Raw genomic sequence first — 25,816 nt, 5'->3', positions numbered from 1 at the left:
TAGTTTTTATACCACAATATTTTTGGTCTCAATTCATTTATTACAGAACATGTCAGGTAACAGCAACATCATATCTAAAATAAAATCAGTGTGTTGGAGATTTTGGAAAAATAAATTTGAAGACATGAGTTCTGCTGCGGGTCAGAGTCAATATTACGATTACGATGAATAAAGTTTTTGGCTAAACAAAATCTGCGATTAGCGTAACTCAAAATCATAGCATGTAATGTGAAAACACTGTACAGTAGCATTTGTTGCCTTATATTATGACACACACAAGAATGATTCTTCATGAATGAAGTATGTTTTTATTGATTAATTCATTATTATCATAAAAGACAAAACAAACAAAGAAACTACATAAGTTAGGTAACCTAATATTAACTTGGTGGAAGCTACTGTAGCTAAACCCAGTGATGTCATCTGTATTTAAAACACTCAAATACACATTTTTATGAATGTGTTGTGAAACAACATTATGTTACCGTTTCTATCAGCATATAATAATAATAATAATAATAATAATAATAATAATAATAATAATAATTATTATTATTATTATTATTTAATATTAGTAGTCCATTTATTTAATTCTAAAAACCAGCAATAAACAACGTAATCATAAAAAAGAGTAAAACAGTGAAATTTGGATTATTAAACATTAGGACTCTCTCTCAAAGTTCTGCTTCTTCACCCTTTTTCAGCAGAATTTTGAGCTTCTTGGCCTGTTTACAGCAGAATTTTCAGTATCTTCATCTCTTTTTAGAAGAAACTTCAACAAGTTCATCTCTTTCCAGCAGAAAGATCAGCTTTTTCCACCTCTTTTCAGCACAAATCTCAGCCTTGTCTGCGCTTTTCAGCAGAACCTTCAGTTTCTTCACCTCTTTTCAGTACAATTTTCAGTTTCCTCATCTCTTTTCAGTCACCTGAGAACCAGTTTGACTCAGTGAAATGAGCAGCTGCCTTGAGACCAGGTAGCGCAGGTTCAAACCCTTCTACACAGTGTTTTCAGCAGATAGTTCTCCTTCATCTGCTGTTTTCAGATCGCATAACATGGCATTCACACTGCATTTTCACAGGAAATGCAACTTTTTCTAGTTATTCTAGTTACTCCCTTTTTTTGCTGCTTAACTACTCCCTCAGTTTTCATCCAATTTTCACCATTCAAATTTTAACCTGTTCCGCTCTTTCTGTTTATGACTGCTATATCTTTTGGTGGTCATAACCTTTATACCTTGTGAAATACTAAGCTTTTTATGCCATTTTTTTGGCCCATTTTGATGACTAGGACCACACTAGAAAACGTTTCATTTCCTGCGAAAATGCAGTGTGAATGCCTCATATTGGAATCTGCTGAAAACAACTGAAAAAGCAGAATTATCTGCTGAAAAGAGGTGTAGAAGCGGAAGTGCTTGCTGAAGATGGCTGTATGTGAAAGGGTACACTGAAGAGTGTCAAGAAAGCAGAGCGGAGGCAAGCGGGAAGATGTGTGGAAACCGTCACACGTAGGATTCGAACCTTTACCAACGGGTCTCACGGCAGCTGCTTATCCCACTGAGCCAAAGAGGCTGAAATTTGTGCTGAAAAGAGCAGAAGAAGCTGAAAATTGTGCTAAGAAGAGGTCACAAAGCTGAAAATTGTACTGAAAAGAGGTGAATCAGCAGAATTTCTGCTGAAAAGAGGTAAAGAAGCTGGAATTTGTGTGGAAAAGAGCTTAAACAGTTGAAGTGTTAACTGAAGAAAATGTTGCCATAAAATGTTTACATTCACTTAGACTCTTTTTTGCCAATTGATCTTTCTGAGTTAACTTCAATAATTATTTCCTCCAACCCATCAACGTGTCTTTTAGACCCCATTCCTACAAAACTGCTCAAAGAAGTCCTGCCATTAATTAATGCTTCAATCTTAAATCTTATCACCCTGTCTCTAATAATCAGCTATGTAGCACAGGCCCTCAATCTGACTGTAGTTAAAATTCAGATAAAACTGAGGTTATTGTACTGAAAATCTTAGAAATATGGTATCTAACCACCATATTCTTACTGTGGATGGCCTCCAGGAATCTTGGAGTCATTTCTGACCAGGACATGTCCTTCAATGCACATATTAAACAAATATGTAGGACTGCCTTCTTCCATATGTGCAACATCTCTAAAATTAGAAATATCCTGTCTTATTACTTCCAGGCTGGACTACTTTAAATCATTATTATCAGGATGTCCTAAAAAACCCCTGAAAATCCTTCAGCTAATCCAAAATGCTGCAGTAAGAGTCCTGACAGGGACTAGAAAGAGAGAGCAGATTTCTCCTGTATTGGCTCCCCTCATTGGCTCCCTGTTAAATCCAGAATTCAAAATCCTGCTCAGTCTCCGAGTCCTGCGTTTGGATGCTCATCTCCGCCTGCCTGTACACAGAGCCCTGACAAATCGTACTCGTTATTAATCTCTGTCTCTCTTCCACAGCATGTCTTTATCCTGTCTTCCTTCTCTCACCCCAACCAGTTGCAGCAGATGGCCCCGCCCCTCCCAGAGCCTGGTTGTGCTGGTTGGAGGTTTCTTCCTGTTAAAAGGGAGTTTTTCCTTCCCACTGTCGTCAAAGTGCTTGCTCATAGGAGGTCATATGATTGTTGGGGTTTTCTCTGTATGTATGACTGTAGGGTCTACCTTACAATATAAAGCGCCTTGAGGTGACTGTTGTTGTGATTTGGCGCTGTACAAATAAAATTGAATTGAACTGAATTCTGTTTGTCCATATCACGGTTGGGCTGGAGTCTATCTCAGCTATTATAAGATGAGAGGTAGGGGTACACCGCAGAGCTAACACAAGCACCGCTGTACATACACAGAGAGCCTTTAAACCAACCAAAAAAAAATAAAACACAATCACAAAGAATTTCTAAATATGTACACACTATCAGTTTTAGAAAACCCCATTTTTTCCAGTTTTTTATTAAAAATTATGCAGTTTAATATCACATTGCACTCTGAAATGAAAGCATAGTACAAATAAGTAATTGGAGTTAAAAAAACAAGGAATCAGTTTATAAATGTATTCTAAACGTTTGACTCATCAGTAGCCACCTTTGGCAGATATAACAGCTGAACACAGATATGGCATTCTGCTACAGATACGGGAGAATATTTGATTTCTATTGTAGAAAGAAGTCCCCATAAATGTGGACCTTGTAGGTTGCTTTGCTCTTCTGTCCAGTTCATCCCAAACCAGCTCGGCGGGGTTTAAGTCTGGAGACTGTGCTGGACACTCCATGTTTTCAAGCTCACCATCTTGTTCTTTTTCCTGAGGTAGTTCTGGCACAGCTTGGACTGATGTCAGACGAGCCTCTTTGTCTTATTCGGGCTTTCTTGCTGCCACTCGTCCTGTCAAACCTGCAGCTTGAAGTTTTCTCTTCACAGCTAAAACTGAGACTTTCTCACTACGACCACTATGAAGCTGCTTGAAGCTGTTGTCCTGTGAGCCGCCGTCACACAGCTGTTAACTCTCAGAAACTTGTCCTCTGATTCAGTCGTGTCTTTGGGTCTGCAGACCTCCTGCTGTCACAGTTTCTGAGCCTTTGATGCTGAAGGAAACTGGACTCACTGACACCTTGACTTTCTTTGCAGTTTCTCTGTAGGACAGGCCGACATTTACAAGTTTTATGATGGTCTGTCTCTCTTCAATTGTTTTTTCTCACCATGTTTGTACCAACACACTACTTTTTGCAGTACAATGTTGTTCAACTGATGCTCACCAGGGTATGGTACCACCGTGTGTTCCAACACTGCTTTTGCAGACAGAGACGGTTGGAAGTAATCCACAAAGTTGGAACAGCTGTAAGAATTAGTAGCACCAGCTTTCAAGGCTTGATTTGCCTCCATTGCTGCAGAACAGCTTTAAATTGTTAACCCATTTTCCCTGAACTATGCAAGAAACATCTCCTGGATGCACTGGCACGCATCTTCAGTTATGTATCCTGGGGTCATCAGGTATTTCGGGTCTCGCAACATAATACACCCTCGCCCAGGCGACCCAGTCAGGGGTGATCGAGCCCTGACTTGCGTACCAGTAGCTACCCATGGATCAGCCCTCTTAATCCACAGCCATCTTGTGGCTTTCTCTGCCGCTTCACTCACAACCTGGATGGTCCTCTTCTTGGCAGCCCCAGCCACACCCAGCCGGCCAAGGACTTTGCAGGGTGATTGTCCTGCAAAGCCCCTACAACCCACTTCTACGGGCTGATAGAATGTCTTCCAGCCCCTTCCCCTGCACTCCTGCACTAGGTCCTGGTACTTGGCACGTTTCCTCTCGTTGGCCTCCTTGATCCGCTCTTCCCAGGGCACTGTGAGTTCATGCATTAGCAGATGTTTTGGGGCCTCAGAAATGTCTGGCCAGAGGGATGTTTTTTACAATGTGCTGTGGGAAGTTTAGCTGTTTACCCAGGTCAGCCTGTAGCTCCCAATCAGAGGCTGTGTTGAGGAGGCCGGTTGTTAAATGTGGGCGCACCTGGGGTTTCTCTCTAGCCTTAATGAAAGAGATTGCCTTCTTTGGAGCGCGATGGTGTTCACTGGTGCTGATTGCTGAGCCAATCTTCTCAGGTACTACTCTGAGCATCTGGTCGTGTCGCCAACGATACCGACCATCGGCCAGGGTCTTTGGGCAGCTGCTGAGGAGGCGTTCTAGGGTGCCTCTTCCAGAGCACAGGGAACAGGCAGGTGTCTCGCTCTTTCCCTACACATGGAGATTTACTGGGCTTGGCAGAATGTTGTATACTGCCTGCATGATGTTTGCCCAGGTGACCTTGCGCTGCAAGGTACTCTCCCACCGTGTCCATGCTCCCTGCCGCCTGAGTCCTGTGGCCCTGCTTATTTGCTCGTCACCTGCGCGGACCTCTTAATCGAGTAGCTGGTGTCTCTCCTTTCTCTGTGCCCTGCTGACCTGGGCCTTTGGGAAGTACCCCAAGCCTGCTCCCCCTGTTGCTAAGACAGGGGGGGGTGTCTTCTGCCTGACCAGTTTCTTTTGCCTTAGGCGTGACTCTGCCACCTCAACTGCCTTCTCGGCCTTCCACTTTCTTCCTGTCCTTACCTTGACACCTGCTGATGTCACCTTGCCGTCTTTGGAATCTCTATACTGTGGGGCGTCTTGCCCCATACAAGGCACTACTGGTGAGGCTGAGGGGAAGACCCAGCCACTTACGAAGAAAGCCACTGATCTTCCTTTCAAGGGATTCCACATTAGTTATTGGAACTGTGCAGACAAGCAGAGGCCACAGGATTCGTGGGAGGATGTGCTGGTAGATCCGGGCTTTAAATCTTCCAGGCAGGCTGGACTTATACACCTTAGTGAGCCACGCTCCCAGCTCCTCATTTGCCTTCTAGATGGCAGCAGAGCACTGCAAAAGGCTTTTTTGAATAATTCTGAAATGTACATTATTTTTCAGTTTTGGGTAACCTTACCTTTATTTTTAATTTCTGGCAGTTCACCAGTTACCTTTGCACAATTTCAAGCTGTTCATTGGACTTGAATGACTTGAATTACAATAAACTGTAAAAATGAGGGTGTTCTAAAACTTTTGACTGGTAGTGTAGTTCTAAGTGATAGATGAAAGAATAAGGATAATTAATGTGCACTGATTTATTGCTCAGGAATTAGTAAAGAACAAAAAATGTGACTATGGACTTAATACATCATGTTTATCAAGTGTTTGCAAGCAGCCCTGCAAAGGTTAAACTGTTGTCAGTGTTGTGTTTATAAAATGTTTTTCTTTACACTTAGTTGCCAAAAATATCAAATTAAAACAATGTAAACAACAAACTTGGATACTTTGTGTAGCTTTCAAATCCAAATGCCTACTGGTAAAATGTAAAGTTTGAACCAGATTAACATACTAACCAAAATTACAAAATATATGTTTGTTTGGGTATGCTGCTGACGTCGACTGAGAAAATTGTCAGGCGGTGGAAGGAATACTTCGAGGACCTCCTTAATCCCACTGACACGTCTTCCGAGGAGGAAGCAGAGTCTGGGGATGAGGGGAATGACCCGCCAATTTCCGGGGGCGAGGTCACTGAGGCAGTTAAACAACTCCTTGGTGGCAGAGCCCCTGGTGTTGATGAGGTCCGCCCCGAGTTCCTGAAGGCTCTGGACGTTGTAGGGCTGTCCTGGTTGACACGCCTCTACAATGTTGCGTGGAGATCAGGGGCAGTACCTGTGGACTGGCAGACCGGGGTGGTGGTCCCCATCTTTAAGAAGGGGGACCGGAGGGTGTGTTTCAACTACAGGGGGATCACACTCCTCAGCCTCCCTGGGAAAGTCTATGCCAGGGTGCTGGAAAGGAGAGTTCGTCCGTTAGTCGAACCGCTGATTCAGGAGGAACAATGCGGTTTTCGTCCTGGTCGCGGAACACTGGACCAGCTCTTTATCCTCCCCAGGATACTTGAGGGTGCATGGGAGTTTGCCCAACCAGTCTACATGTGTTTTGTGGACTTGGAGAAGGCATTCGACCGTGTCCCTCGGGGTGTCCTGTGGGAGGTGTTGCGGGAATATGGGGTGTCTGGCCCATTGCTACGGGCCATTCGATCCCTATACAACCGTTGCAAGAGCTTGGTTCGCATTGCCGGCAATAAGTCGGACTCGTTCCTGGTGGGTGATGGGCTCCGCCAGGGCTGCCCTTTGTCTCGGGTTCTGTTCATAATTTTTATGGACAGGATTTCTAGGCACAGCCAAGTGGCGGAGGGCTTTCGCTTTGGTGGCCTCAGAATCTCATCTCTGATTTTTGCAGATGATGTGGTTCTGTTGGCTTCATCGGGTGAGGGCCTCCAGCTCGCACTGGAACGGTTCGCAGCCGAGTGTGAAGCAGCGGGAATGAGGATCAGCACCTCCAAATCTGAGGCCATGGTTCTCAGCCGGAAAAGGGTGGAGTGCCCACTCCGGGTCGGGGATGAGTTCCTGCCCCAAGTGGAGGAGTTCAAGTATCTCGGGGTCTTGTTCGCGAGTGATGGGAGAAGGGAGCCGGAGATCGACAGACGGATTGGGGCTGCAGCTGCAGTAATGCGGACGCTGCACCGGTCCGTCGTGGTGAAGAGGGAGCTGAGTGTAAAAGCGAAGCTCTCAATTTACCGGTCGATCTACGTCCCTACCCTCACCTATGGCCACGAGCTGTGGGTAGTGACCGAAAGAACGAGATCGTGGATACAAGCGGCAGAAATGAGCTTCCTCCGAAGGGTGGCTGGCCTCTCCCTTAGAGATAGGGTGAGAAGTTCGGCCATCCGGGAGGGGCTCAGAGTAGAGCAGCTGCTGCTCCACATCGAAAGGAGCCAGCTGAGGTGGTTCGGGCATCTGACAAGGATGCCCCCTGGGCGCCTCCTGGGTGAGGTGTTCCAGGCATGTCCCACCGGGAGGAGGCCCCGGGGCAGACCCAGGACACGCTGGAGAGATTATATCTCTCGGCTGGCCTGGGAACGCCTTGGTATTCCCCCGGATAAGCTGGAGGAGGTGGCTGGGGAGAGGGAGGTCTGGGCCTCTTTGCTTAGGCTGCTGCCCCCGCGACCCGGCCCCGGATAAAGCGGATGAAGATGGATGGATGGATGGATGTTTGGGTATTTTTTAACTATCAAAGAAAAACAGGCTTTTTACCCTGTTTCCTCTTGTTTTGTTTCATCCTTATACAAAGCACTTAGAATACAAATGTTGTCAGCTGACACATATAAGTAAAGGGTCCAAAATGTCTGCAAAATGTCATCACACTCATTACTGACACTTTGCTGCATCTCATATGAGGTACATTATCATTGCCTTGTAAGCCCAGTTCAAAATGTCCCCTCAGGTATGACTGAAATGCTGAAATAACAAGATCCTATTGCACATTTAGATCATATATAAATGACACAGATCCACATATGCACATAAGACACAGACACACAATTTTTACCTGGACTTTGTCATGTAGCTCCTGAATACTGCTGTCTTTGCGTGTCACAGAGAATTCAGGGCTCTGCAGAATGGCTTCACCACGAGTCATATAGCTGTGGACTTCAGTGAAATCCACATCGAACCTGGCAATAGATGCAGACAAACACAAATGTGTTTTGTATTATAAGGCATCACACTGTGTTGAAGCACATAAGATAATGTGGTGGTGAAGTTCTATTAACACTACATTTACAAGATTGCATACAAGATGTCACATAGCAGCACTGTAGTAATGTATTTCATGTAATCATATAGGACCTAATTTCAGCTTCACACTCAAACAGTTAGTTATTACATATCATAGAGGGAGTTTACTATTATCCTGTAATATTTTAAATTCGGTGGAAATTATGAAATACCATTCAATTATGGAATGTTGGTGTTTGCAGATGTCTTCTGTGGAGAAAAACCTTTGTCAGCAACATAAATTTCATTGTCCTGAAAGGAAATAAGAACTGCCAACACATTGGAATTGATGTGCCGAGTGGAAAAACAATTCAGAACTGTAACATGTAACGTTTCTGGCTGACTGACAGCTGCCAGCTCTAATTACAATCCCACTGCAATGACCATGCAGGCCACACAAATGTCTGTGCTGAAAAGCTGAGAATTAAAGTGTGGACACTTTACATGTCTTGTCTTGAGATGACCAGTCATGATATATGCATAGAATAGAATTAGAATAGAATTCAACTTTATTGTCATTGCACATGCACAGGTACAGGGCAACGAAATGCAGTTTGCATCCATCCAGAAGTGCTTTAGTGATATAGATATATTACAATATATATTAGCAATAATATAGATATGTGAGTATATTACAGAAATGGGTCTATTATGGTATGTTATAATGTACACGGTATGAAGTATGTTGTGAATATGCTATAACTATAAGTATGTACAGGCTGTAGTGAGTACAAGCTATGTACAGAATATGAACAGGATATAAATATGAAAAACTATACAGAATATGAAATAAATAACTTTACAGAAATCTGAGATATACAGTTATACAGAAATGGGAACTATGCAAGTTGTAAACAGTTGTAGAATTAAAGATTATCGAATGTACAGAATGATTATTTACACAGAGCTATACAGTAGTGCAGTTAAAATAAGTGAGGGTGCAGATAGTTTCTACAGAGGCTATATAAAGTGCTAGTGGTTGTGAGTGGTGGTTCAGTCCATGTTATTATTGTGTGTTTGAGGGTACAGTTGTCCATTGTGTGTGTGTGTATGTTCAGTCCATATGTTAACGTGGGTCAGATGTCAGGAGGCAGAGTTCAGGAGTCTGACAGCTGTGGGGAAGAAGCTGTTCCGGTACCTGGTGGTCTTAGTCCGGAGGCTCCTGTAGCGCCTCCCAGAGGGCAGGAGGGTGAAGAGTCCATGTGATGGGTGACTGGGGTCTTTGATGATTTTCCCAGCCCTTTTCAGACACCGCTTCCTGTAGATGTCTTTTATGGCAGGAAGTGGTGCTCCGGCGATGCGCTGGGCAGTTTTCACGACCCTCTGCAACGCCTTCCGGTCCGAGGCAGAGCAGTTCCCGTACCAGACTGTTATACAGTTGGTCAGGATGCTCTCGATGGTGCAACGATAGAAGTTCACCAGGATGTCTGAGGACAGGTGGTTCTTCCTCAGAGTCCTCAAGAAGAAGAGGCGCTGATGAGCCTTCTTGACCAGCTTGGAGCAGTTGGTCGTCCAGGTGAGATCCTCGGAGATGTGGACTCCCAGGAACTTGAAGCTGCTCACACGCTCCACAGCCGTCCCCTTAATGTGGATGGGTGGATGTGGGTCAGCATTCCTCCTGTAGTCCACGATGAGCTCCTTGGTCTTCTCGGTGTTAAGCAGCAGGTTGTTTCTGTCGCACCACTCAGCCAGACGATCCACTTCCTCCCTGTAGGCGGCCTCATCGTTGTCACTGATGAGACCAATCACCGTGGTGTCATCTGCAAACTTAATGATGGTGTTGGAACCATCAGCAGGTCTGCAGTCGTGGGTGAAGAGGGAGTAGAGGAAAGGGCTCATCACACAGCCTTGTGGTACACCGGTGTTCATTGTGATGGTAGATGAGCAGCGGTTATCCAGCCGGACATGTTGGGGGCGGTTGGTCAGGAAGTCCAGTAACCATTTGCAGATGAGGGAACTGATGCCCAGGTCTGTCAGTTTCCTGATGAGTTGTCAGGGGTGGATTGTATTGAATGCTGAACTGAAGTCTATAAACAGCATTCTGGCGTAGGTGTTGTTGTTGTCCAGGTGTGAGAGGACAGAGTGCAGTGCGATGGAGACTGCATCCTCTGTGCTCCTGTTCTGGCGGTATGCGAATTGGTGGGGGTCCAGGGTGGGGGGGGGACAGGATTTGAAGTGTGCTAGGACCAGCTGCTCTAAGCACTTAGTGATGATGGGGGTGAGTGCTACTGGGCGGTAGTCATTGAGGCAAGATGGGTTGGAGTTTTTGGGTATCGGGACGATGGAGGTGGATTTGAAGCAGGCCGGTACCACAGCGTGGGCCAAGGACAGATTGAATATGTCTGTGAGCACTCCTGCAAGCTCCCCAGAACACGCTCTGAGAACACGCCCGGGGATGCCATCGGGACCTGCAGCCTTGTGGACATTGATCCTGCTCAGCACCGCTCCTACATCGGTGGGGGAGAGAGTCAGAGGTTGGTGGTCTGGCGTCATGTCTGCTTTGGTTGTGGTTGTGGGGTTCCCTCGCTCAAAACGAGCATAAAAGTTGTTGAGCTCGTTGAGGAAGGAGACATCAGAGGATGCGGGGGAGGGTTTGGTGGTCCTGTAGTCTGTAATGGTCTGGAGTCCTTGCCACATGCGTCGGGGGTTGGAGTTGGAGAAGTGTTCTTCTACCTTCTTTTTGTAATGGTGTTTGGCTTTTTTGATGCCCTTCATAGTCGCACCTGCACACAAACCCCCTGTGATCAAAGGGGGTATGTGTTCTTCATAACTTCTTCACCTTGCTAAGAACACCTCTGCCAGGTCGGGCTAGGTAGCAAATGCTAGTTAGCTCTGTTTGCTAGCTTAAAGTTGGTGTTAGCCACCACTGCTCAGCTGGTGCGTCGGCTGCCCACGGAGCACTATATTCGAGTCTTCTTGTGCAGTGTTTTTGCTTTGCATTTTGATATGAATATCAAACCAAAGCAAGCAAAGCAGAACTCTTCTGTTTTGCCCTGTCCTCAGGGGTTTGGTTTCTCTTTGTACAACAAGGACCAGCACGCTACGTGCCCCGCCTGCCTGGGATCCAAAGTAATGTTTACCTGACTGTGCTCACGCATTGTAGCTGAGAATTACTCAGTGCTGTAGAAAACCCTTAAATTTTATTTTAACTTACATTTAACAAAATGCCTCAAAAATGACCAAAAAGGTTCACTGTTAAACTACCACTACAAAACGTCTAAGCTTGCTTTTCTACTTACTACAAGGTCGAGGAGAATTTTCAGAAACTTCTACTTGACTATTGGGAAAAGTTCAGTTTAAAGCTGCTTACTATTATAACCACCAAACCTAGATACTATGAGTATTCACAATATTTCATCACCTACCTGCTGAGATAAGAGAGTAAAAAGGGATGCATGTATCTGAACATTTAATAAAAGTTAGAAGGCATCTTGAAATGAATAATGCTCCAACGCTCACGTTTTCAAGTGTAGGAACATAAACACACCTTTTCCTGAGCTCAGAATCCACAACTACTTGTCTCTTCTTCTGTGGAGGTGGTGATTCTCGGGTCTGGCGGACAGCTGACATCTTCTCTCTTGTTGTCACTTTGGTTACAGTCGCAGTTACTGAGTGGGTTAGCTCAGAATGCTGGGCTGCACTGACAGCTGCCGAGAGCTGAATGTTAAAGGGAGAGCATAATACACTCAGGCAGACGGTTTAACATCAGGAGCTGAATTATACAGATGACAAATCCTCATTCTTGACAGGTGATAACTGATGGTTGGACATCATCTATCATACAAGGTCATGAGTACAGTGTTTTGCGGTATAAGTGTGGGTTCCAACAAGAGCTCTAGACTGAGTGTGTGTGTATGTAGGTGAGTGCACACTCAGACAGCTGTGGAGGCAGTTAAGCAGCAATTTAGACTTTAGAGTAGACTGTAATGACAACGTGAGAAGAAGCATATGTAGAGTGTATGTATGTGTATGTAGAGGTCAATCTGCTGGTTATCTCTTTCAATGGAAAAATAAATAAAATAATAAGGAGAGGGAGAAATATCGATATCTGTGCAACCAGCTTGAGCACTAATTAATGTGTGCATTTAAAAGTACGTGTACATACAAGCAAACATTGTGTATTAAGTGGTTTTCAGTTGGCATTTTCTTAATCTTAACAAATCTCGTGCAGATGAGAAAACCAAAGTTCTATGATTATGAGGCCACATGAATTTATTTTAAACAGTGAAATCTGTTTAAATGTGCATAAAATGCACCAAAAGTGAAACGATCTTTTCATTTCAGACATGCATGCAAACAGGCAACAGAGCTTTGCCAGTTTGCATGCATCCTTTACATTACTGCCATCTTTTGATCACAGTTGGTTGTTGTTACTGAAAGCTCTGCTTGTTTTGTACTCACAGTAAACTGCAGCTTCATTGTAGATAAAGCCTGTCTTTCACAGTAAATTGATGGGAAACCAGCACGTGATACAAGCTGCCGCTGGCACTGCTTTTACTGCTGCTTACAATCTTCGCTTTGCGTGGAAACACAGCTACCATCAGCAAGTAAACTAGATTCAGCGATCCTCGCAACAGATGAGTTTCTCTTTTAGAGAGAAGAGTCTTTCTCATGGCAACAATTAAACATGTTATACTTGTTCACTCCTGTTCTCATTGGACTGTCTTGAACTTTAATCAAGACAGCTACATTGTAGCCACAGCGGCTGTGGCTACACTGTAGCTGCCATCACCAGTGTGTGAATGTGTGTGTGAATGGGTGGATGACTGAACGTGTAAAGCACTTTGGGGTCCTTAGGGACTATGCAAAGCGTTATACAAATACAGGACATTTACCATTTAATATCTAACTTGCTAACTGAAGCCTTTTGAGTTTGTTGCAGTTTCTCTGACCATTGCACTGTCTGACCTTGGGGAGAATTTGCTGAGACGGCTGATGTCATTCCTTCTCAGCATAGTGTTAACACATACCTGAGTGCAGTCGGTTTTTCACACTCTGTTTTTGCATATTGGCATAGCTTTTGTTAAATAAATACTGACTCAATGTAAAAAAAAAATTGCCATGATGTTCACATGACTCTACATACAGTAAAAGACAACTCAGCACTCACTGTACCTGGGTGATACTCATCTCTAGGATCTGGACTAGTTGCTCCCAGCGCTGGGCAAAGCTATCCAGTCTGGCCTCTAGTTTGCTGGCCACCTCTCTGTTCTTCACACTGGACAGCAGATCCTGGCTCATTGAGCATAATTTGTCCATGGTGGGGCGCTTAACATCAAGGTCTGCTTTCAAAGTCTTACGGAACAGACACATACACACAACAAAAGTTGCAGAGATCTAAGCCTACCTGGCATGTCACTCATGTAACTGGTGCAGAGTTTTTTAAGTAGGAACATTTTCTGTTCTTTACAAAAAGGTACAGCAGCTCCGGTATAGGCATACTCACAGTAAGATGGTGCAAACAGGCCACCATCTCTGTCTGGTCCTTCAGGTTGGTTGTCTTAATGGACCCAACCATGTCCTCCTTCTGAGTTAACCAGGAGTCAAATAAACACTGTAAGAAAACAAGAAGACAGAAAATAGTTTGACAAGAAAGGAGTAGAGAAAATGTGTAGAAATGGAAAGATAAATGAAATTCAATTTAATTCAATTTTATTTCTATAGTACCAAACCACCTCAAAGGTGACTGTATATGAATAGTGTAAGGTAAACCCTACAACAATACAGAGAAAACCAACAATCAGATGATCTCCTATGAGCAAGCGCTTTGTGAGAAAGGGAGGGAAATATTCCCTTTTAACAGGAAGAAACCTCTCACAGAACCAAGATCAGGAGGGGTAAATAAAGGGACATATAGGAAACACTAAATAAAAGAAGAAGAAACCAGTGGAAAGTAAGGAGACTGACAGAAAACAAAATAACAAGTTAAAGATGGAAAACTGAATAAGAAAATAGGAGGGAAAAGGAAGGAGGGAAGTTAGATGCCAAAAAAGGATGAAATGGGCCGACAGGTGAGAAAAATTGAAAAGAAGATAACACTGGTAGGAGAGAAAGATGAAAAAGGAAAACAAAAGAGATGGTCAAGCAAAGGTCACAACAACAACAACAACAACAACAGGCAGCACAATGAGGAGGCAGGTGCTCTACATTCAATGTTATTTATACAGCATCAAATCACAACAACAGTCACATCAAGGTGCTTCATATTGTAAGGTAGACCCCACAATAATGCATACACACAAAGTAGCTCACAGGCCTCCATTGCGCTCGAGGCTTGTGTGCTAATTTTTTTTTTTACCATGTAAAATGGCCTGCATTTGTATAGCGCTTTTCTAGTCCATAGGACCCCAAAGCGCTTTACACTACATTCAGTCATCCACCCATTCACACACACATTCACACACTGGCGATAGCAAGCTACATTGTAGCCACAGCTGCCCTGGGGCGCACTGACAGAGGCGAGGCTGCCGGACACTGGCGCCACCGGGCCCTCTGACCACCACCAGTAGGCAAACACGGGGTTAGTATCTTGCCCAAGGATATTTGGCATGCAGCCAGGGTGCAGCCTGGGATCGAACCACCGACCTTCTGATTAGTGGCTGACCTGCTCTGCCACCTGAGCTACAGCCACCCTTCCAATGTCGTGGAAAGAAATGACCAGTAGAACAAAGCACATATTGTCCTCTAGTATCATGAGGAAGAATCAATGTTCAGGAAGATCCAGGGTTAGAAGATAAAGAAATATTGCCAATATTTAGAGCACATGCTACCCTTTCTCTGAAAAAGCACATCAGCCACCTGCAGAAGTGGAAGAAGGCTATGAAGTGAAGAAAAGTGATGAAGAATCTGAACTATGTTCAAGCAGGTTCTCAGGCATCCAGGACATGGTAGTCTGAGGAGCTTGGAAAGAAAGTGACTGGGCTTCTTGAAGTTTCTTGAATTTTCAGAATGTGAAACTGTAATAGAAGATGTGTCAGAGGACTACACATCATCCATTTCAATTATGATGAAGATCAAGCAGGAAAGAGGAATCAGCTGAGACAGAGGAATATTTGCAGTAACGTGAGGAAACACTGATCTGGTCTTCTAACCTTCCCAGTGACAGACGATGCCTGACTCTCTCATGTGCCTCAGAGAAAGATGATCTACCACAGTCCAAGCACATGTGCCAGGTCCCATACTCCTTCAGTGGCTTTTCTACTCGAGTACTGAAAGCATTATACACAGTGTATTCTGCTTGTATTCTGCTTTTTAACGTTCACATGCCAATGGATGCATCAGAGACCAAGTTGGGGTTCAGTAACTTGCCCAAGGACACCTTGGTAAGAACTCCAGACTAGAGCACACAGAGATTGAACCAACAACCATCCAATTAGCAGATGACCTGCTCTACAGCCAACTCAATGATGAACAAGGAGGGACAACAAGAGAGGAAGAAAAATGGACCGAATGCAGCTGTAGGCATATGTGGGTGTGTTGATTCTTACTGCCGTGCATCCAGTAGAGTCGCTACGGCCAGTTTATGACATCCTGAGTCTGGTAGAGAAGTTTTCATGCTGACACAAGATTAATCACAGAAGCACAAAAAGGACATAATTTCTTGATAAAGACACAATAGATGATCGTCGTTCATGACACAAACGTGCTCCTGTGAGGTGTATGGAACACGTGGGTGTTCCTCCTGCTGTGATGTAAGATCCTGGTACTGATGTGACTGTATGAGCACCAAGTCCCCTTCAGAGGACTCTGTCCAACAGAACATCCAAGTAAACCAGGGAACTATGAGACACAAACATGGGCAGCATGTGATGCAGGTCCAGCTGTACATGGAACATGCTCGTGTACGATGGCAAACCGTCTGTCCTGCAGTCACGACACGCGAGTTGTCCCTAACATTGCAGGTTTCCAAAAGAAAACAATCACCTGTAACAGCTTGTTTACTGTATATGCCCCTTGGCCTGCAACTGCAGAAAGAATGCTGTCCATGATGGGACCAGTGCAGAGGAATAAACCTGAGCTTCCTCCTGCACTTGGGTCAAATATGGACACGCCTTTGTCCTCATGAAAGTTTGCCTTCACTCAGACTCATGCCCTCCTACCATGCCAAAATATAGAAAACTGTCAGGCAATGAGTTGGAATAAAGTTGAATAAAACCTTGAAACACAGAGATGGATGATATTTTATACTTGTTGCTTTATAAACAGTCAAAGCAAACGGGGTCATTTTTGAGCCCAGAGGACAACAGATGTGATTATTTGATGCCAGTAAAAAACTTGAAGTAGTTTAAAAACAGCTTTCTAAATTAACTTTGACATAAACCCGTCTGTGATCATCTGTTAAAGCAGCCGACTCTGGTTGTGAAACGATCCTCACGATAACTGATGATTTCATTTATTTTTTTACCCAAAAACAAAGAATCATTTTGTATAAATAAGGTTTTATCAGATATAAATTTGAAATGAAATAAAGAAATAGTGTCAAAATGTTTGAATTAAGTTTTAATTAAAAGTGGGGGAAAATCTACTTCATATTAATTAAGTATCAATCAAAGCAGATGGGGACATTTTGACCCCTGAAGACAACAGCTGTGATTATGTGCTGCCATTTAAAATTTATAAATGATTAAAAAAAACATTCTCACTAAAGTTCAACATACAGCACTCTGTGGTTATTCAGACAGTCAAAATAATCTGAACATTTAAATATTTTATTGTCTCGTTTTATTTTCGCTCAAAAACAGACGATACTTTATGTAAACAAGGTCTGGTGCCCCTAAATTGTAAAATGAAGGGTCAATTTGTGGTAATGTGTTAGTCTTAAGTAAAACTCAGGTGTATTGATTGATAATTTATACTTATATACACTTATATACATTTTTGTCCCCTGAGGGTTAATCCTTCCATCTTGACAAGTTTCCCAGTTCCAGACATCAGACCCATCCCCACAACATAATACTCCTACCACCAAGTTCCATTATTAGATGTTCTTTGGTTTGTAAGCCTCAGCCTTCTTTCACCAAACATAAAGCCAAAGAACCACAGCTGCGTATGATCTGACCAAACAGCTTCCAGTATGGATGATTTTGCTCCAGGTTGTCCTTAGCAGACTTTAGTGTGGCTTAAAGGTGTGAAGTGGATTTTTTCAAAAGGAATTCACCACTTGGCTAAGTCCTTCACTACTGTCTTGACAGTTGTTCTGAGGTCTTTAGATACATCTCTCATCTTTTTCTTTCCAGAGCCTTTAAAATACTTATTTTCTGTACCGTTCCTGTGTACTACACGTACATGCATCCATGATAAGTCGTGGTTATCTTCCTGATGTGCTCGTGGATCTCTGTTGTTTCCTGGATTGCATTTCTAAAACTCACTATTCCTTGGCCTCCTTCCTTCTGCTTAGCATACAGTCTCAGGGTGTTGAATTTAGGTTGAAACCCTCCATGCATGGTAAGGAGCTTTCTTATCTTGATGTCAGCGGCTTCTATCTCCTCTTCTGGCAAGTTTATTATCCTAGCACTGTACCTGACGACTGGCAGGGCATAGATGCTGATTAGGACCTATGCAGAACATACAGGGACAGTCCATCTCCTTGGTAATAGGATCATGTAGTTTTAGAGTCTCTACTTTATAATATAAAGCACCTTCAGGTTGGTCAATCTCATCTTACAGTCTTGAGCAGTGTTGGTCAAGTTACTTGTAAAAGTAACCAGTAACTAATTACTGATTACTTCCCCAAAAAAGTAATCCCGTTACTTTACTGATTACTTATTTTCAAAAATAATTAATTACTTAGTTACTTAGTTGCTTCAGTTTCACGATTTACAACCTGAAGAGGTGATAAAGCGATAGATCTTTCAGCCCAATTCTACTTTTTCTGCATAATCCATCATACAAAATATAATCAAATGGAAAAGTCTCTTTTTAAAACTTGTTTTATTAGTTTTAATCTTTTAACTTTATGCATCAAGCAAACATTTAATTATATGCAACATTCTCTGACTTGAATAAATTAGTTTAACATTTAAACCTATTTTCTGCACATTCCAGCACATAAAATAAAATATTTTTTGTGTTTACACTCAGTCTTTCAAATAGATGCAAGTAAAACACAGCAGAAAATAAATCAGGAGTGGGGCAGGCAGAGGTTTGTCCTGGTGCAGGTGTGCCGCAGCGGTCAGTGGAAGGAGTTTCTCTGTGAGTTTCCCATTACCTCGTAGCTACTCGGTGCTTGCTCGGAAGTTTAGGGGTTTTTTCGCTGTAAAAAGAAGTTTTCTTCCCACGCACAGCGGACACTAAACTCAAAGTAAGGTCAGTACTTCCACGCTTTAAACGCTGCACGCTCATACTCTCTCCGCACTCGATATGTGATCCATTGTTGATCTGCACACAGCTGTTGTCACTAACGGCGCACTCGCTTACGTCACTGTCATGAGACATTCTCGCAAAAAATCACGGTTTTAGTAACGCAGTAATGCAGCGTTCCTACGGGAAAGTAACAGTAATCTAATTACCGTTTTTGCAATAGTAATCCCTTACTTTACTCGTTACTTGAAAAAAGTAATCGGATTACAGTAACGCGTTACTGCCCATCTCTGGTCTTGAGTGACTGTATCTAACAGTAGCTGGTATTTCTGACAATTCCTTTGTGTGACCCACTCATGTGTTGAGCCATATGTCTGTCCATCTTAGCCATGATGCCTGACAGGAGCTTCCACGTGGCGCTGAGGCAGGTTATTGGTTGGGACCAGCCTCTTCTGGGAATCTGGGGATCAGTCTAATCTTTGGTTAGCCATTCCATGTGCAGGTCATTCATTAGCAGCTAGAGTGCTGTCAGCTTGTTTAGCTAGTAACTGTGAATCATGTCAGAGCCTGGTGTTGTCCAACTCTTCATGCGTGAGACTCTTTCTTGGATTTATTCCACTGTGATGGTTACTAGGCGAGGTTAGGGGAGGTAGCCAATGAGCATTTTCTTATGTGCTGCATCCTTCTCTGTCTTCACCCTTGGTGGGCTGGTCATTTATTGTTTGCCTGCTACTGAGAGTACACCTCAGATTGTTCAGTGGAGAACAGCCGATTTATTCTCCTGGCTTCTGTCTCTGCAGTTTTAGAGATACTCTGAACCAGTCAAGCTATCACAGTTTGGTCGTTTAAATCCGTACACTTACACACTTTTTCAAAATTCTTATTCATAATATTATGCCTGATCTGTGCATTTGTGTTAATGAGCAAGTTGAACATATATAGATAAAATGTAGACAATAAGTGTATACGAGAAGCATTTATCCAATCTGTTCTAGACAGGTGAAGAACCCTCACATGCATAGACACATTCGGGTTTCTCAAGACATCAGCAATCTTATCTGTGATCCTACCTTAGACAGTCATACCTGTTCATTGGTGAAGTGCTGCCATTTCAGCAGAGTCTCCTGCAGCACAATCCAGCGTTCTTCTGTCCATCTACAAATCGCTGCCCAGCGGTCACCAAGCACCTGCACAAACGAAATAAACACAGACACCCATATAGATCCCACTCAGTCCCCTAGAGCGTGATATGTGTATCCTCAAGCTTTTGAGTCCTTAGAGTTGGAGAAACTATTCCTGAGGTTTACCCTCTTCTGGACAGAGACCTCTGATGTTACACCTGGAATCTGCAGTTTTCTGCTCTTTGTCAAACACCATTATGTGAGGTTGGTTTGCCAGCGCTTCATTTTCAGGTCATCATGCCTTTTATACAATGCAGCCTACTATGTTATCGATCACCTCTCAAATTTGTGTTTTGTGAAGGACGTTTTTAATGCATCCTTTTATGTAAGTGTCCTAATTTTCTTTGGTTCACAGCAGCCTTTACCTCTGATTCAAGCTGTAGTTTGCACTGTTGTGCTTATCTCATCCATAAATAAAATATGTTACAATGGGCTCCAGATTTGATTTTCTCTTTATCTGTAATCCTTCTTGCTTTTACCAGCTCTCATGGATGTGCCCACAGTCAGTCTGTTTCTACCGTCAGATTTTTGTCCAAACCATAGAAAACCGACTCTCGTTATTGCCAGCGGATTAATTTTCCGTTCTCTTGTTTCTTTTTCAAGTGATGAAAAATAAGTTTCATGGTCTCTCCAAATTATAGATGGCATAACATTTTAACACATTACCCTTGAAGGGCTTGACTCAATTTTGGGGCTAACCTTAGGCTAACCAGTCAAACTGCAGTTTGTAGCACTTGTGTTTCCCTCAATTTTTCTGGAGCATTAGGAATTCTACTTTAATTATTGCAGATTTTGTGAGTTAACAGTGGGAACAAACAAGTACACATCAAAGGCTAAGAGAAGGATGGATAATTAATCACAAAGACAAAGAACTGGAGTTTGTGTGATGATGACAAGTAAATTAATTTAGCAAAAAGTTAAGATAAACACACATACAGCAACAATGTCTTACTGCAGCTAATTACTGCACAACTGCAAAGACAAAACAAGCTCAATGTATTTTCCATTAGAAACAAAAAGCCCACGTTTTGCTGGAGACAAAAAAGAGAACTCAAAAAACATTTAGACAGAAAATTAGCCCGTCAATAAAATCTCTTGCTAATCTGTGTGATCAGCAAAAATATGTGCTGTGTGTGTGTGTGTGTGTGTGTGTGTGTGTGTGTGTGTGTGTGTGTGTGTGTGTGTACTTGCCTGAAGTTTGTTCTCCAAGGCAGCAGTGGTGCTGTCTCCACTGTTCTCATCTACCACCACCACCATGTGGGTCAGAGAGTTCACCCTCACCTGCTCAAGTTCCAGGTCCTCCTGCAGGAGCTTTAGCACACATTGGCACCCATCAGTATAAGGAATTCCCAAAATGCTGATGGTTTAATCACAGATTAAATTCAAGATTAACCTGCAAAAGAATAATGTGAAGAGAAAACTACGGACTGGAGAGAAATCATGAAGATACCACATGCTGCCAAACATGTTGGAGCAATTTTAGGGGATGGGCCTGTAAGTCTGTGAGTGGAAATGTTCAGAGATGATGTGAGAGCTGATAGTAGTGGAATGGATTCTGAAGTGTGCACAGCTACACTTGCAGCTCAAATTCAGTCAAATGCTAGCAAAACCGATCATGTGCAGGATGGCTGTAATTGCCAGGCAATGTACATTTTTTAGAAACTGTCTTGAATTAAAGCAGGAAGTCTTTCAGAAAGTTCAATCACACAACGACTGAATAATTGTTTGATATGTAGTACACCACCTTGTGTGTGGTGGAGCACACACTTGAGTTGCTTACTTGAAACCACAACCCCAGTTTATCAATCTTGACTTTCACAAAGTGTTGCAGAGATGTTGCTCAACCAAGACAGCCCCATAACATCCAGACCCTGAACTTTTACATTTCAGGGTCTGTATGCTTGAAAATGACGCGCCAAAAAGGAATGATTACAAACTCTGTGTAAACCACCTTGGTATCAAAATAAACATCACAACAAAGTAAACATCACAGCAGATACCATTGTGTCAAAGTAACATATAACCCCTAACCTCTATATAGCATATAGCAAAATGCGAAGTGTAATTTTGTCACGCTCTAAACAAAATTTACTGGACCAGCAAACGAAGGCCAAACTTGCAGTTTTGAAATCTGTAGATCTGTGCTTTCAGCAGAGACGCTGTCTGTGCACATGCTGTTGGGTGAACGGGGGAATCCGTACTTCGTGTTTACACCTTTTTGCAGGATCTTTTTTACCTGCTGTTTAGATGTTTGATGTTTTAGCTGTGTTTGGTGGTCATGGATATGGATTTGTGAGCGTTTTGCTGACTTTTCTGTGGAAGCACAAACCAGCACAGCTCCTCCTCTTCCCCCAGTACAGGGGGCATTGTGGTTGAACAGGTTAAGGAACTCAGGGTGAATCTCCTCCTCCCAAGGAGAAGTACTATCAAGTAGTTTTTTTAAACTGTCTCAGTGGCCTTTGACCTTATAATGGGTGAGTTGTCTCCCTCATCTCCACATTTTGCTTCCTATATGGAAGGTGTGACCCTGGGATTGAGGAGATCTTCAAATGTTCCAACAGCCACCTCACTATGTCCCCAGTAGAGGTCATCACACTCCAGTCCATGTGTGCAGAGCACTACCTCCCTCTTCTGACGTCAGCTGACGTCTTGGATCATGACTACGTTGACCTCTTCCTCTTACTTCAGGCACTACTTCACCAAATGCCCGTCCCCTGGTCTGACTTTAGGGTGGAGTCCCTATAACCTAGTCTGGGTGAAGGTAACATGATTCCTCTATTTTTCTATCTTCGTGGTAGTTTATTGAAACCACTCGGTCTAGGACAGAGGTGGGCAATCTCAGTCCAGGAGGGCCGGTGTCCCTGCAGGTTTTAGATGTGTCCTCGAACCAACACAGCTGATTTAAATGGCTAAATTAGCTCCTCAACATGTCCTGAAGTTCTCCAGAGGCCTGGTAACAAACTAATCATGTGATTCAGATGTGTTGACCCAAGGTGAGATCTAAAACCTGCAGGACACCGGCCTCGTGGACTGAGATTGCCCACCCCTGGTCTAGGAGCTATGCTTTGGTGGTAAGATTCAGTGGGCTCAAGATCACTGCAGGGTTTTTGCTTTTTCTGGTCACCTCTTGGCTTCAGTGATCTCCAGCTTCCACCAGGCCATTTTGCAGCCAGGTGTGAAGCGGCAGGGATAAAAGTTAGTACCTCCAAGTATGAGGCCATGATTCTCCATGAAGGTTCTGCTATGGATTTACTGCTGTCCTCATAAGCTACAAGGAGTGGAAATGAGAGGCTTCAACATAAATTAAGTAAAGGAAATGTATGAAAAAACACACTCTTACTGCTGTATGATTCACACAGAAGATTATTCCTCATAGACTTCAAAAGAGTGGTTAATGTGTACACACAGGTCATTCCAGCTCTGGAATAACTTTATTATAGAGATTTTATATTTCTTTACCTTATGAATGACTAAAATTAGGCCATGTGTTTCAAAAATCTAACTTTTAGTAGATATGGCAACAACTCTTTTTGTGAGTTTTATGGTTCCAGTGCTGGTAATGCAGTAAGGCAGTGGGGTAATTAAATTTAGCAAGATGAATGCAAATGTTTTCAATGTTCATGTTCAGGCAACAAAAACAACAACGGAGCTGGGTAAGGAACAGATTGATGGGTAAACAGATGGACAGATGTTCACACACCATGAGGAAAGATGCAACAAAGAAGCGAGGGAGATGCAGATAATATGTACATAGGAGGAGATTCGAGCAGAGTGGACACACCTGCCACAGCACAGCTGAACAGAATCTGACAGACAAGACACAGGAAGCACAACTGAACATGACCCACATGAGACAGAGGACTATCAAAATAAAACAGTATGTAATGCACACGCTGAGAGCCAGATAAGACACGTGAACTTGACAGAGGGAGCGGACATAAACAGACATGGAGACACGACTGACTGAGGAGACAAAAGGATGAAACAGATAAATACTGGGAGCAGGACTAAAGATGTATTCACTAGACCAGACAGGGAAAACAAATAATCACAGAGACAGGACACAGAGAGACGAGACAGACACAGGGCATGACCAGGGAGACAAAAAGCGAATGTGCATGAGTCTATATCCCTGATACATTCAGGGAGGTTTCCCTAAACATGCCGACACACTTTAAAGACGATTGTGTAATCAGCAAGTTTGATTTTGATTATCTACAAAGTTTTATTTTAAACTAAGATCTGTAGATGCTGGATTGGAGCCACCCTTTTTTTAAATTCTTTTTGAAATCAAAAGCTTAATGGCAAGACTGTAAGGAATGTTTTAATCACTTTAACTGCGAATGACAACTTGTTGTGCAACATTATAAGGAAAAAGGGAACAACATGGCTGGATTAGTAAAGCAATCTTTCAAAAACAAGGATCAGCCTAGTACACGCCCACCTTGTGTTCTTCTACTCGGCGCTTGATGTCCTCCAGGTCAGGTCCCAGTGCCTGAGCCCCCATCTTCTTAATACGTGCTTCTGTCACATCCAACCAGTCTGTGAGTTGCTGCAGCTGCTCATGCTGCAGGTCCATCAGAACTTCATGGAGTCTGGGAGTGAGATGCAATTCAGTAATGTCTTATTTTGAAACCACAGCAGGTATTTACATAGCTATTTTCTAGTCTTACTTGTTGCCAAGTGTTCATCTATCTCACTTCCACACAGCCACATTGAAATCATCAGTTAAGCTAACATACATGTCTTTGGACTAAGGAGGTGTGGCGTGGTGGCAGTGTTAACCTGACAGTGCTAAACTAACACTGGTGGATCATGCTACCATCCACAGAGACCGAAGGGTTTAAACCTCAGGCACTAGCGATTAGAGCTGATTTACTTGACTGACACTTAGTATCTTGTCTTAGTGGTGTGGTGTTAGTGGGATGACATTAGTTGTTAGATGTGTTATTAAAACATTTTTTAAATGTGAAGAGTGGTAAAGCAGTCTTTTTGAGAACTGTATTAGGTCAAATTACATACACTTATCATGGGCATGAGTGTCATGGAAATGTATGTTTGGAGGTGTAAAGGTGAGGCTTTCCACTAGGGTTGGTTTGCTGCAAGAGTTTAGTGGAACATTGCAGAGAGTGGATGGAACAAGGACTTTCTCCAACTTCACCCAAAATCAAATGGACTTCTTTCTTCTATCAAAGAGCTTTCTATCTAACATTCACACTTCAATGGATGTATTTGAGAGCAACTTGTGCTTAGTATCTTGCTTAAGGATATTTGGCAAGCAGACTGGGAGAGCCAGGAATTGAACCACCAACCTTCCAATTAGTAGGTGACCTGCTCTACTTCAAGAGCTTCCAACAGGACGATGATGCCAAATACACATCAGAATTGTTTTTGAAAAGGAAAATTAAGCTTCTGGAATGTTCTTCTCAAAGCCCTGACCTCAACCCTACTGAAAAAATTGTGGAGTATGCTTAAAAGCCTGATCCCGGCCAAGAAACTAACCAGTTTAAATTAAATCTATTTTTAAGAAGTGTCCACAAATATACAGACACAATTATGCCAGAAGCCTCTCGATGACAATCATTAAGTGCACCTTGCTAAGGCATGTTTGGCCAAATATTAGTGGCAGTCTATGCATATATTTGAACCTGCATACTAATTTTAACCCTGTGTGGATTACAGAAAATAAAGATAAATAAAGAAAACTTGTGCACCCAAATATGTACACATTACAATGATTCCACCCTGGAAAACACAGCTGAACAAAATCAAAGAAATTACATTGGGGATTGACATTCGTGTCCATGATGAGTGTAAAGTTCTGATCACAGCTGTATATCACGCCTGATAATACTGGTGGTGCTGAAAAGGGTTTTACAGTCTTCGAGCCGCTTTCAGCAAAGATGCAAGATTTTGAGAAGTGAATAGAATTTCATAAAGTCACAATCAATGTTAAACTGTATTGGTGATTATCAAAGCTCTCACTGATGCGATCTCTGATAATCACCAATGCAAACAAGAAACCTTTTTAGACCCATTAAAGGCAAGGCAAGTTTATTTGTATAGCACAATTCAACAACAAGGTGATTCAAAGTGCTTTGAAAATAGTCTCAGTGGAGACTACTCATCATGTTGCTTTAACTAACTTTAACTGATGGAAAATGACTTAAAGATGTATCTTCTAA

At 42.9% G+C, this 25,816-nt stretch overlaps 1 protein-coding gene across 9 annotated transcripts in view; it reads right to left on the bottom strand.

The window, feature by feature from the left end:
• Positions 1-25,816, bottom strand: part of dmd (dystrophin) — a 287,948-nt gene that overhangs the window by 137,881 nt on the left and 124,251 nt on the right. For 7 of the 9 annotated variants that reach the window (XM_026159166.1, XM_026159171.1, XM_026159168.1 and 4 more), the window contains 8 exons: positions 24,076-24,226; positions 20,823-20,942; positions 19,536-19,637; positions 13,598-13,705; positions 13,267-13,446; positions 11,639-11,808; positions 11,517-11,552; positions 7,925-8,048 (listed from right to left, as the gene is read on the bottom strand). In XM_026159166.1, the coding sequence (XP_026014951.1) occupies positions 7,925-8,048; positions 11,517-11,552; positions 11,639-11,808; positions 13,267-13,446; positions 13,598-13,705; positions 19,536-19,637; positions 20,823-20,942; positions 24,076-24,226 (991 nt within the window). The remainder of the gene's footprint in view (positions 1-7,924; positions 8,049-11,516; positions 11,553-11,638; positions 11,809-13,266; positions 13,447-13,597; positions 13,706-19,535; positions 19,638-20,822; positions 20,943-24,075; positions 24,227-25,816) is intronic. The other 2 variants (XM_026159169.1, XM_026159170.1) reach the window with 1 other exon arrangement.

The sequence above is a fragment of the Astatotilapia calliptera genome, chromosome 23 (genome assembly GCF_900246225.1).
Source record: "Astatotilapia calliptera chromosome 23, fAstCal1.2, whole genome shotgun sequence".
Taxonomy (NCBI): Eukaryota; Metazoa; Chordata; class Actinopteri; order Cichliformes; family Cichlidae; genus Astatotilapia; species Astatotilapia calliptera.
This window is presented reverse-complemented; position numbering and strand designations above follow the sequence as displayed.